At 42.5% G+C, this 13809-nt stretch overlaps 1 protein-coding gene across 1 annotated transcript; it reads left to right on the plus strand.

Moving 5' to 3' along the window:
* Positions 1 to 4793: 4793 nt before the first annotated feature.
* On the plus strand, positions 4794 to 13607 carry LOC128461354 (Na(+)/H(+) exchanger beta). The gene is made up of 12 exons (XM_053446240.1): positions 4794 to 5455; positions 7857 to 8317; positions 8414 to 8664; positions 8808 to 9025; positions 9155 to 9351; positions 9692 to 9781; positions 9986 to 10056; positions 10167 to 10340; positions 10667 to 10781; positions 10973 to 11071; positions 11155 to 11227; positions 11819 to 13607. The coding sequence occupies exons 1-12, from the start codon at positions 5134 to 5136 to the stop codon at positions 12082 to 12084; spliced, it is 2337 nt and encodes a 778-aa protein (XP_053302215.1). The 5' UTR covers positions 4794 to 5133; the 3' UTR covers positions 12085 to 13607.
* The last annotated feature ends 202 nt before the right edge of the window (positions 13608 to 13809 follow it).

Genomic DNA, 13809 nt, shown 5'->3' on the forward strand with positions numbered 1-13809 from the left:
CATTTAAAATGAGCTATTGTTTGTATTTTATATTTTAGATAGTATAAACTATAACTTTCCTGTGTCTGCAGATGTTGACGTGAAACAGCAGCAGATGCAGACATGATGTAACTTCATGTGAACAATCAGCACCTTGTAGTCTGGTCCAGTTCTCTGCCCTTTATACAAACACAGTTACAATAAACTAGATTTTTAGTTTGATGACATGTTTTATTTCAGCTAATCTGATGCACAGTACATCTGTTCAAATCAATATATATTTAATAGATAAATAAAATAAATATGGACATTGGGAAGAACATCTGAGCATTAAACTCAAAATGACAATGCTTAGTTATGTCTGTGGTTATTTGTCCTCCAGTGTGCTGCCTGTATAAAACCAGTGAGACCCTGAACAGACAATGTGGCATCATAAAAAAACTGAAGCTTTATGTAACAGCAAAATAACAACAACACTAATTGACTTTCAATACGAAAAACACCATGCGATCTATTAATGTCCAGTAAAGGGTCGACGCTCTTATCACAGGCTACAGATCTTTGTGTTTTGGGATCCACTTCCCCCTGAAGCTTTATTTTCTTGCAGTTGTTTCAAAGTATTTTCTGCAGAGTGTTTTCTTTTTGAGGAGCTTACGTAAGTCGCTGCAGCGCATTAACACAAATGTCCATTGGAGCGTGCAACCTGCTGCACGGAGCCCTCTCTCCTGCTCTCACCCTTTTTACTGGCTGGATGACCAAATCATCTCTGACAGGCCGAGCTTTTCATGCAGCCCTGTGAGTGTGTGCGATCATGTGTGTGTCTGTCTGTGTGTGAGTGTGTGTTGAGCCCATCAGACTGGGACTTCACAAAGGAGCAGGGACACACAGGAGCCTCCTCAGTTGGACAGGCTGCCACTGTTTGTTCAGGCTTCGCATGGTGTCGGTCTGCTGAGCTGCTGCAGCCGTCGGTGAAGCGCAGGGTGAACGTGGGTCCTGCTGCTGCGTCTGGATCCCTGCTGGGCGCTGATCACCTCCCCGAGGACCCGTCAACTTCAAACTGTGAGACAGACTCTTTACTGATGGTTTAGAGACACTCTGATGCAACTGAGAGGACAAAACTTTACTTATTTAGCCTTAATAAACACTATGAAAGCACTTAATCATCATAGTAACACATTGAAAACACCTTAATGTAGAACTTATACAAATAGTTTTTAATGTGTTTAATGGATAGTATTTAAAAATTATTACTTAATACCTATGAAGACATGTATTACTCAAGTTGTGTTTTTCTATATTGTCAATGCTCTGTTAATACAGCAGCCTCCACTTATAGATATAAATGTTATAAATGTTGACGAATACATTATAAACACTTCTTATCCGATTTTAACTTAAAACTGTTTAGATATGATAAATAGTGGAACTTTTAATGTGTTTGTGTGTTTTAATATGACATTTTCTTGAATTTATTTTCACTGCCTAGATTTTTAAATTAATACAAGCAACAATTTCAGTCGAAAATGCTTAAACAACTTTATGTCCCTTATGGTTGTAAAATAAGGTTGAACTTATATGGGATTTGTTTTTGCTGTGATCATTGCATTCCTAATTACAAATAATAAAGTGCCTATATATTTAAATTTACTTTTTGCTAAACAGTGAGGAGTGAAAAGTTAAATTTTTTCATGACTTCTTCAAACTCTATTTTTGAGACCAGTGGTTCCCGACCTCAGGTTCAAGTTCTCCCCAAACGACCCCAAGATAGATCTCAGGGGTTGAGACATGATTAGTGAAGGAAAGACGTTTATTATTTGCCATAAGATGAGACCATTGTGTTGCTGTGATAAGAGTGTTTATCTCCTGTAGGAAGGTCGAGAAGCTCCGGCAGCAGAAATGATCATCAGACTGGGAAGACTGACGCCAGGCTACTTCCATCTCCTCCAGGTTCGTGTCTGTGACTCAGTGACACTTCGATTTCCTCATCAGCTTCACTGCTACATTTCATTTTCATTTAATTCTCTGGCTTGTATCTCGGTGAACTGAAAAGGAGGTTTTCACTGAGAAACCTTTTATTTCAGCGGTTATCAAAGAGGACAAACAGAACAGAACTGAATGAAGACTTTCATAATAAAAGATTCACTGAGAACAGCAGCAGACATCACAGGAATTAATATTTTACAGGGCGCTGGTGGAGCTCCTCTCTGGAGGTTACGTTGCATAACATGTTCAGACTCCACCTCACAGCTCGTGTTGTTTGCTGCTTAAATGGGATGTGAGGGTTTATGTCACTTTATATTCTCATCTGTCAGCAGCAGAAAAACATACTGTTGATTATGTTCTGTGATTAATAAAGAAAATAATCAGAGGGCATATTTATTTTCTTTGCCACCATCCAACAAGAACTCTAGTTGGAGTTACCTGCCCCTTAAAGAAATGTTATGCAACTTTTTGTACCTTAAAATAGCAGCTTCAGATTAACTCTGATGGTTCAGTGACAGTGAATGAGGAGAAAGTTTCGTTCCCACTCCTCAACCTGAAGTCTGCTCTGACTCTGGAGAGTGGGACGACACAGTCAGAGCTCCACTCAACACCTTGACACACTTTAATCTACATGAGAACCTTTTAAACACTTGGACACTGGGCCCAGTTACACAGTGTTGCTTTAAAGCCCCAGTGTGGAAGATGTTTTTTAACAGTAGAGACACCCAGTGGTAAGAATAGGACACTTATGTACAGGCCACCACCTTAATTGCCACATGTAATAATCCCCCAAATCCTAACATGGAGCCTGATTTGTGTTAAACTACAGTTGGTCTGCTTGTGTGCGTCCCGTCTCCAGCGGCAGGTTTCTGGTGAGGTCCGCATGCAGCCGCAGGGCAGCTTCATCGACCCCATCGCCGTGATGATGGCCTCAGTCGGGACGGGCCTGTGTCTGTACAGCTCCAGACAGATGGCAGAGCGGGTCCAACTCAAACAGCCCCACGCCTGATGTTCAATAACAAGCCCCCCCCCCGTCAGAGCTGCTCTGTGGGTGGTTTGACCGAGTGTCTGCCTGAGGAAGTCGGAGAAGGTTCGTGATGGAGGAGTCTGAAAGAATGAAGGTGTTTGTGTCGTCGCTGGAAGGAAAACTCGAAGTGAACCAAGAAGAAAGTGTGAGTCAGAGTTCAACAGGAAGATTTCCCATGTTTTTCTTGTTATCACATTCATTACTTTCTGAGTTCATTAATTTCTAAATTAATGTCATAATCACAACATGTAGAAGTAAACCTAAAGGAACCTGAACACTGTGCATATTTGGTATTTTGCACATTTGAACTGTGGCTCTATTTTTTACGCATTAAATGAGCATTTCACTTCTCAACAATCTTCTCAGCGTCAAAGTTATAGACTTGTTAATATTTGATGCATTTTATAATGCAGCTAAACACACAAAATAATAAATTTAACAAAAAGTACTTTATTAATTAAAGGAGATGTTCTCACAGAAATAATGTTTATTAAAATTAGTCACTTAATTTCCTGCAGAATTCTTCAGTCCAGTCTTGTTCTGCTGTTGCACCTTTATGTATTAATGCTGTGAGTATTTATTATGTGCTACACAAACTGTGAAGAAGCTCCTCTCATCAGGAAATCTTCAGTTCACTAAAATATAACTTTAATTCAATGTTTTTATTGTATTTATTAAGAAAGTATAAAATTAAAATGTCACTATAAACAAATTGAATTGTCATTATATATAATTCTCTAATAAATGATGTTCAAAATCATGTTTTCAGTGGGTGTGTGCAGATTTTCTCTACAGTGATATTTCTGGGACGTTAAAACAAATGGTGGTTCTCAGTCAGTTTCCAAAGTGTCGCTGGATCTCCGGCGTCAGTCACGTGGAAAAGTTTAGCAGGAAGCTGAAACGTCGGGTGACTGCACAAACTGTACGGAGCAGTTCATGTGAATGAATCTCTCCCGGGGGGGGCTGCTGCGGATGAGACACTGAGATAAGAGCCCACGTGTTCTTTAATGTATTCTTTTAGTTTGTGTCCACAAGGTGACATGTGTTTACAGTTCTTTGCCTCTGAGAAACACCAGTTGTTGTTTTTCAGCTCATGTCACCTGCAGATTCATTTTTCCGCCCGTCGACCAAACAGAGATGGAGATTTAACTCTGTCGGAAACAGCCTCCGATGCTGGTTTAACTACATCTTTGCTCCTGGGGACGGACAGAGACGTTGAAAGAGAACGTGAGAGCTGTGAAATCCTTTGTTTACTCTGAAGAGAAACGATGGAAGCTACTTCTAATAAAAAGAAAATCAAAACTCGCTAGTTTCATAACAGTCTCTAACTTCTTTCTCCCCTCATGAAGGGAATTAAGACATTTGAGAGAAATAAAATCACATTTGGAAACAACAGCAGGAATGTTTTCATCTTTCTTTCTTCTTGTTTCTCTCTTCACACGAGCCTTCAGATGAATGGGTCTATAAGACACAGGCCCGGAGGTCAGAGGTCAGAGGGGTCAAACGAGGCCCCTGAGGAATTAACTTTACCACTTTTGATTTTAAAACGTCTGAAATTATTTATATATTTTAGTTCTCTGAAGTTTCTATGTTTCTTTTATATATGATTGGTCCAGAGGATGTGGCACCATATATATAACTGTAGTAGTAATAGTTAAGTATCTGAATTCTTCTTCTGCCATTGAGTTGAAGTATAAAGTGAAATACTGAAGTAAAACACATCTGGATCCCGCAGCTGCCTGGTGGCTGTAGTTCACCCTCCGTCCAGCAGGTGTCAGTGAACGTGTGCCTCCGCTCTGGATGAGCTGGATATTAAAACGTTCAGAGAAAGACTCGATGTGATGGATGATAACACGTGAAGTTGAGAAGAGGAGGAGGAAACAAGAAGAAGTGAAGAATTAAACAAACAAACAAATCTCCACGTTTGAATCTGAGACGTGAGGATATTTCAAAAAGTCACCTTCCACTGACGTCAGGAGTTTTTTACTGACGTCATGAAGCCTCTGTTCTTCTTCAGCTGTGCGTAATGTGAAGATGCCCGTGCGTAAAAGCGCGCTCCTGTCCGCACCGCTCTCTTCCTCCTCCTCTTCCTCATCTTCATCTTCCTCGGATCCAGATCACAGCAGCGGAGAAGCCTTGTGAAAATGGCTGCTCTCGCGCTCTGTGCTCCCCGGAGCAGCAGCAGCAGCGGTGGCCGCTCCGCAGCGCGTCTGGCCGGGCTCCTCGCCTGCGTGCTGCTGCTCGCGGCCGGCGCCTCCGCGAGTCGTGACGAGGGTTCTGGGGAGAGCAACGGGACGGGGAGAGACCCGGGCCGGGTGGCAGAGCCGGGGGAGCGGGACCTCCATCCTCGGAGTAACCTCACGGCTCATAAGAAGGCTTTCCCCGTCCTGTCCTTCAACTACGAGCACGTCAGGAAGCCCTTCGAGATCTCTCTGTGGATCCTCCTGGCTCTGCTCATGAAACTCGGTGAGAGACACACTGCTGATCTGACAGATCCACCAATACTGCAGCAATTAACACTGAATCAATTAACACTGCATCAATTAACACTGCATCATTTAAAACCGAATCAATTAACACTGCATCATTAGAGCAGAGAGAGGAGCTGGTTGATCGAGCTCTGTTTAATGAGCCCTTCACTTTTGTTTTTAAAATTTCTAAAGGAAAAGTTCTAAAAAACAAAGGAGAAGCAAAACTTGTATTTACTAATCTATAGGAGTAGTTTGAAGATTCTAATAGATTATGACTGAACAGGTTAAATTAGTGGATTATTAAACTATTAGTGGACTAACCAGTTTGTAAGTTAAAAATGTCAAATGTCCCGTTTTGTTTGACCAAAAGTCAAAACGTAAGAAATAAACATTTCCTATATGACCAAGAGAAGCAGCAATTTTGAGAACGTGTACTTGACTTACTAGATACTGGTTGGATCTGTGGCTAAGAAGAGAATCAAAACATATATTTATATACTTATAAAAACTGTATTAAGATTCTCAGTACAGCTCAGACCTCAATAAAGGTCCCGTTGAATTAACTCAAGCTAAACCAAATTACACAGACTCATAAACATCCGTCCTATAAATATGTCAGGTTTTATTTACATCAAGATTAACGACTGCTTCCGTGGGAAATCAGTGAAAATGTCCAAAAAGGCCCTAAATTATAATGTTCAAGAAAGTTATAAAAATAAATGGATCCACACAACTATTGAGTATCTGGGAGCAAAGGAGCCAATCAGCTGTGGGATAAATGTCTCTGTCGCTGGAGCTTTCACTGCCCAGTCGCCTCTGAGTGTCTGCGTCCAAGCTGAAGGTCGCTGACACCAGATGAATCCTCAGGAATCTCCAGAGGATCAACTTCACCCAACAACTGTTCTCCATCTCCTCGTCACAGCTGAATTTTAAACTCTAACCCTTCGACATTTGTTGCAGACACAAGAAGACAAGAGGTTAAAAGGGTCAAACTAAAATAAGCTCATGTGGCTGAAGAGGAAAATGAGTTTATCCCCAGAGTAAATATTAAACATGGAGCCAGAGGGCTGAAGCAGAGCATCGTCTTAAAAGGAGAAACTAACCAACTCAAGTTTGAAGTAACGGCTCAACATATTTTTACTATATTAAACAATAACAGTAAGTGAGCTCATTCAGTTCCCATGCCTGTGAGCGTGCTCGACCAATCACGAGCCAGTTTCATTTGTATTGCAACAACTTGTTGTTTACTTATTTGCGTTTATCCCTCTACATAATAATTTATAACCAACCAACGTTTATTTTGGAAACTCTGAATGTTGATTTCGGTGTTGGCCTCAGTTCGAGATGTATGTCCTGGATGTAGGATGGCGGATTGGCTGTAGAACTCTCTGGTTTGTGATTGGCTGAAGAGTGAAGCTCTTCTGCGTCGTTATCTGTTCGTCCAGCTGTGGTCTGCGAGGGGCCGGTCCCACTTCCTGTCTGAATGCAAAGCTCGATAACAAAAATGTCAGTGTGCAGAGTGCAGAGTCAGAGTGTGTGTGTGTGTGGGGGGGGGGGGCTGCACACAAGACCACTGACTGTATCGAACACTGTGGAACACGGTCGTATTCAGCAGCCGGGGTCACATGACGCAGAGAACAACTGCCAAGGTGCAGTTAAGTGAAAAGAGAGAGAGATGGTAAATAGTTTATATAGATATTGTCTTATCTATCACTCAAAGTACTTACAGTACGAGTCACATTCACCCATTCATACACACATACGGGCAGGGAATCAAACCAACGACCTAATGGTTAGTGTACGACCCAGGTAGAGGAAGTTTGCAGAGCCTTTACTGAAATGACAGTATTGATAACCCTTGAAAAAATAAGATTGCATGAACATGAGGTCACCATGACTTTAACCTTTGACCCTCAACCACCAAAATCTAATCAGTTCATCTGTGAGTCCCAGTTAATGTTTTCCCCCAATTTAAAGAAATTCCTTTGAGGTGTTTCTGAGATGTTGCGTTCACAAGACCACTTGTTTAGTAAGGTCTGATGCCCTCTGACTTTCACCCTTTGACCTTCAAACTCTCATCTGTTCATCCATAAGTCCATATTAATGCTGTAACTAGATTTGAAAAAAATTCTTCAAGGTGTTCTTGAAATATTGTGTTCACAAGGTAAAATATGTACTTTCCAAAGTCACAGTGACCTTGACCTTTGGCCTTTTTCCACCAAATCCTATTCGGTTCAGCCTTGAGTCCAACTGTCTGTTTGTAGCAGATCTAAAGAAACTTCTTCAAAGCACTCTTGAGATATCGTCCTCAATTGAATGGGACCAACAACCCAATGATTTAACACCACCGGCTGTGTTGCGGAGAGGTTAAAATTCATAGTCCTGTTACTCTGCAGGTTTTCATATTATCCCCCGAGTGTCGAGCGTGGTCCCAGAGAGCTGCCTGCTGATCGTCGTGGGCCTGCTGGTCGGCGGCCTCATCAAAGCCATCGGAGAGAAAGCCCCCGTCCTCCACTACGAGCTCTTCTTCTTCTACCTGCTGCCTCCCATCATCCTCGATGCCGGCTACTTCCTGCCCATCCGGCCCTTCATGGAGAACCTGGGCACCATCCTGGTGTTCGCGGTGGTGGGCACGCTGTGGAACGCCTTCTTCATCGGCGGGATGATGTACGCCGTGTGTCAGATGGCGGGAGCGCAGCTGGGCGGCGTGGACCTGCTGTCCTGCCTGCTGTTCGGCACCATCATCTCGGCCGTGGACCCCGTGGCCGTGCTGGCCGTGTTCGAGGAGATCCACATCAACGAGCTGCTGCACATCCTCGTGTTCGGGGAGTCGCTGCTCAACGACGCCGTCACCGTGGTGAGTGGAACGAGAGACGGAGGTTTGAGACACTGGTGGAAAGTTATTCAATTAAATCTTGTGTTAACTTGTTTTTTCCCGTTTCCCTCTGTGCAGGTTCTGTATCACCTGTTCAGGGAGTTCTCTCAGGCCGGAACCGTGACTGTGGGCGACGCCCTCCTCGGAGTCGTCTGCTTCTTCGTGGTTTCTCTGGGAGGCATCATGGTGGGAGCCATCTACGGCCTCCTGGGGGCTTTCACCTCCCGCTTCACCTCTCACACCCGGGTCATCGAGCCGCTGTTTGTCTTCCTCTACAGCTACATGGCGTATCTCTCGGCTGAGGTCTTCCGCCTGTCAGGGATCATGTCGTGAGTCAGACACTGAAAGAAATCTGACCTCACATCCTGGAATGTGCGACTGACCTTGTCCCGAAAATCAGACCAGCTCGTCTCAAGATTTCTTTCTTTCTTCTTCTCTTCTTCTTCCTTCGTTCTTTCCCGGTCACGAGTAGGTTGATAGCGTGTGGCGTGACGATGCGGCCGTACGTGGAGGCCAACATCTCCCACAAGTCCCACACCACCATCAAATACTTCCTGAAGATGTGGAGCAGCGTGACCGAGACACTCATCTTCATCTTCCTCGGTGTTTCCACAGTAGCTGGTCCTCACGCCTGGAACTGGACCTTCGTCATTCTCACGGTTATCCTGTGTTTAGTGTCGAGAGTGTTGGGTCAGTACAAACACACACAACATTGATGTGATATATGTTGTTGTGTGATTTGTTTAAATATTGAATTGTTAGTTTAATGCACAGTAACATTCGTTGAGAGTTGCCTCTTGTTGTGTTTGTGTGTCTCAGGAGTCATCGGCCTCACGTACATCATCAATAAATTCCGCATTGTGAAGTTGACCAAAAAGGACCAGTTCATCGTGGCCTACGGTGGCCTGCGAGGGGCCATCGCCTTCTCACTGGGCTTCCTGCTGACCAACAACGAGATGAAGAACATGTTCCTCACCGCCATCATCACCGTCATCTTCTTCACCGTCTTTGTGCAGGTGAGAGCGAGTCTCTCTGGTCTCGAACGTTTGTCAGAACCGATGGCAGCTCTTCTCTAGTGCAACATGATTATTTAAATAACTCATAATATTCTACTTTTCCAGGAAGTAAATGAATAAAATTAGTTTGAAGAACAGGTTTTTGTTTTTCACATAATTTTATTTTGTCCTTATTAGTCAGGTTTAGTCTTTACTGCCAACTAGTGGTGAGGAGGATGATTTGCAGCACACTCATCAGTACTGTTTATGAATTATGTCAGGGAGTGTCTTCACAACAAGTGTGTGCGTGTGCATGAGAGGAAAAACAAAACGTGCACGCCTTCACTTCCTGTGTTTTCAGGGGATGACGATCCGGCCTCTGGTGGAGCTTCTTGCAGTGAAGAGGAAGAAGGAGAGCAAGAGATCAATAAACGAGGAGATTCACACACAGGTGACGTAAAGGGACTTAAAGTGCAAAACAATGAATAAGTAATTGTTCATTTTTGACTTATACACCTGATAGATCATCGATTAATGATCCTCTTATGAAGAAAGGTTTCTATCCATGTTGGCAGTTTCTGTATTTTGTACAAATGTCCGAGCCCTCCCAGGTAAATGTGTGATTTTTGACTATAAAAACTTGTTTCGTCTTCAGTTCCTGGATCATCTGCTCACAGGGATTGAAGAAGTCTGTGGTCATTACGGACACCATCACTGGAAAGACAAGTAATACGCTGTCTCAATCCTCACTGTTTCCATGGCTCCTCTGTCTACCCCTGTGGTCAGGATGTTGAAATGAAATAACCTTTTTAAAAAGACGTTTCTTCTCTTCTCAGGCTGAACCGCTTCAACAAGTCCTACGTGAAGAAGTGGCTGATCGCGGGCGAACGCTCCACCGAGCCTCAGCTCATCTCCTTCTACAACAAGATGGAGATGAAGCAGGCCATGATGCTGGTGGAGAGCGGGAGCTCCGCCAAGCTGCCCTCCATCGTGTCCTCCGTCTCCATGCAGTGAGTACGAGTCCGAGTTAACCAGAGCAGATCCTCCTGTCGTTTCTCAGATGGATTAATGGGTTGATCTCAAATTCACTTCATATTATTAGTATTATTTTTGCCATCATCATATTCTCACATTTAAAATTTGATTATCATTTGAAAATTAAATGGAAAAACTATGGTGAAATACATCAACTGGTTGTATTAATGTTTAATAGTTTACACGGTAACTTGAAATAAAGAGAAGTCCATTTTAAAAGTCTGCAGCTGGTGGAATTGTTATAAAGAGATGGTCCTAAAATAAATGTCAAATGTCAGATGTATTTTGTGTGCTCCTGCAGGAACATTCAGCCGAAGGGTCCGACCAGAGGACGAGCGATACCGAGCATCTCCAAGAGTCGAGAGGCGGAGATCAGAAAGATCCTGAGAGCAAACCTGCAGAAGACGAGACAGAGGGTGAGACCGGCCTCAGTGAAGAGTTATGAATTATTCACTGATCTGCACCAGTGTTCCGGAATGTGATTTTTTTTTTTTTTACAAGTTACAGGAACATTCCAACACAACAAAACTTGTTTAACTGTTTGAGAACGAGACCTTTAAGAATCTTGTCGTCTGATGCTGGGCTTGATGTTCTTCTCTCTCCTCAGCTTCGCTCCTACAGCAGACACGACCTGCTGATCGATCCCTTCGAGGACAATCTGAGTGAGGTTCGCTTCAGGAAGCAGAGGGTGGAGATGGAGAGGAGGGTGAGTTTCAACGCTGATGTTGTTTCTTCATCGTCTCTGTTTCTAAAACTGTCCACAAGAACCACATTTTGTTTCCTTCACAGATGAGTCACTACCTCACGGTCCCTGCCAACCGCCAGGAAACCCCGCCAGTGAGGAAAGTCTGTTTTGAGCCAGGTCGGTAACACATGAAGCTTTTACAGTGAAGTTAAATTTTTAGAGTTTGTCCTCTACTTAAATCTTAATAGATAATTCGAATTATCTAATTTCTGGATGCAAACGTTGTCTGAAAATATTGTTACTATAGTATTACTTTCAAACTGATGTGTATGATGAGGAAATAATCAAACCAAGATTATTCAGAAGCAAACAATTTGTATTTCTGTGCATGTTGCTCATTTCCTAACCACTGCTGCCATTACATAGTTTAACCACCAGAGGGCATTGTTGCGTTTTCAACTGTTAAATGTTTAGTACGTGTTTTTATCAACGGCATCCTAAAATAAAATATGGATTTCAGAGGCTATCAATAGCTTGTTGATTCAAATTAGATTTTCATGAAATGCAAATTTTTACAGCCTTACTTATTTTCTACTTGTTGTAGTTTCAACATTTTGTTAAATATTTTACCAGTGGCTATATATTTATAAAAAGGATATATATATATAAAAAGGAGATGTGAATTTTTTTCTTGTGTTCATGGTTTTGCTGCAGCTCGTAGACTTTGTTCAAACACTAATGCATCAATGAACCATTTCTTTTTCCCAGAACACCAGGTTTACACGTACGACACTGAGGCCGAGAGCCCCAGAGGTCGAGCAGCTCAGACACATCACAGCCCTCCTGACGCCATCGGCCTGATGAACGAAGCGACCCCGAGGCCCAATCAGAGCAGCGCACTGCCAGATAAAGATGAAACAGAGCTGAGGGCGAAAGCACCCGACGACCAGGAGGAGCAACTGAAACTATCCCGCTGCCTTAGTGACCCTGGTCCAAACAAAGATGAGGAGGAGGACGGCTCCTTCGTCTCATGAGGAAACACATGTTTACAGTTCTTGATATACGAGGTTGTGTCCTCCTCTTCACTTCTCGTGTCTTCAGTTACATTCTGTCAGATCACTGGAAGAGCAGTCGGAGCAAAGCTTTATATTTGTGATCGTTTTTATGTTTATGGGATCAAATTGTATTTTCATTATTCCTTAATGTCCAGAAGTTCTTATTTCCTCATACCAAAGCACGGACCACAAGTATTTCCTGTTTTGATGTGAGCCACGTGTCCACATTGAGTCTTAACATGCACACGTGCATTTAATAACACAAAAGACAAAGTGCTTGATTTACCAAACTTGAAGCACCAGATGGGTGGAGTTTCCCGCTCAAAGCACATTAGGAATAACGTAGAATAAATTCTGATGAATAAATCAGTGTCGGACGAAAAGTAAAATGCCTTTACATATCAGAAGTGCTTTAATGTATTTGAGGTCATTTAAAAAGAGCGCCTCCAAACTGCCATGAACTTTTTGTACAAACATTCTTTGTCCCCAGAGGACGAATCCTGTTTACACGATCGTGGGGTATTTTTTCCAAGTGAAATGTCTTGGGAGCCACTGGACTGTGATAAAACTTGGTTCAGGCCACAATCTGCAAATAAAGATGGACGACACCTCCGATTCCTCCTGCTGTGCAGAAATAATGCCAAAATGAGGGGGTGCCGGACCTATACTGCAAGCAGCCTCCAGGGGGTGATCAAAATTCTTTGGCTTCACTCTTTGGGAGCGGTCATGTCGTCCATCTTTGTAGTTTGTGGGCATCAGTGAACAAAAACTTTAATTAACAGAATATCTGCTTCAGTAAACACTTTCCTATCAGGCTCAGCTTTGTACCAGTTAGTAGTATGTTAGCATGCTATCATGCTAAACTAGCATGAGCATGGTAAAGCAGTTTGTTAGCATTTAGCTCAAAGCATAGCCTCTAACCTAAAATGTGCTGCTCTGTACATGTTTTCTGTTTGATGATTGTTTATGTTTGTTTGTTCAAGAAAATCCACCAAAATATCAATATTTAATTTATATAAACCGCAAAAACGTATTATGAACTTAAGACTGGTTGGTTGAATAGAAGATGTCGATCTGTTGAATCTTAAAAAGAATGTTAAAACAACTTTAAAAAGTCAAGAGCAAACTGCAAATGATATATTATGACCGACTCAGCATGTTGATGTTTCCTGACTGATCAGTGTTTTCTCAGGGACAGCAGCTCGGCACAGTATTAACAATAAGTGTGAGTCATTTGTAATGTGAGCGTTGAGGAGCTAACGTGTGTGTTCTTCTTAACTGAGCATGTTTATCTGAGACTGAATCGACTTCGATGTCTGCACTGGACTGGACTGCCTGAGCTTCTGCTGCCTGCACATGTTTGCCTTAAAATGTCTGTGCTTTCCTGTGTTTTGCCAGTATAAGTATTTGTATATCATGTATAAGAGGAATATTTGTTTTAAATATGTGTTGTGTGAAGAAAAGCTTTAATTCCCCTCTGAAATAAAGTTCTGCCATCGTTAGTGTTCAGGAATAACGGGCATGGATTTTGTTGGATTTGGGGAAATGGATGCGTGTGAAGCAGGTGGAGAGAAAAACACAGTAACCCTGTTTATCTATACGTAAAGTAAAGCTTGTTTAATATCACAACTTTCACAGGGCAATTCACTAAAGTGCAGTTGTTAAAATAAAACAATAAAAGAATCAAACCTTGGGCAAAAGACC

The sequence above is a fragment of the Pleuronectes platessa genome, chromosome 18 (assembly GCF_947347685.1).
Source record: "Pleuronectes platessa chromosome 18, fPlePla1.1, whole genome shotgun sequence".
Classification (NCBI taxonomy): domain Eukaryota; kingdom Metazoa; phylum Chordata; class Actinopteri; order Pleuronectiformes; family Pleuronectidae; genus Pleuronectes; species Pleuronectes platessa.

Coding starts and splice junctions, on each gene's coding strand:
- LOC128461354 (XM_053446240.1), top strand. CDS start 5,134: ATGGCTGCTCTCGCGCTCTGTGCTCCCCGGAGCAGCAGCAGCAGCGGT. Junction 9,352..9,691: donor TCTTCACCGTCTTTGTGCAG/GTGAGAGCGAGT, acceptor CTGTGTTTTCAG/GGGATGACGATCCGGCCTCT. Junction 10,341..10,666: donor GTGTCCTCCGTCTCCATGCA/GTGAGTACGAGT, acceptor GTGCTCCTGCAG/GAACATTCAGCCGAAGGGTC.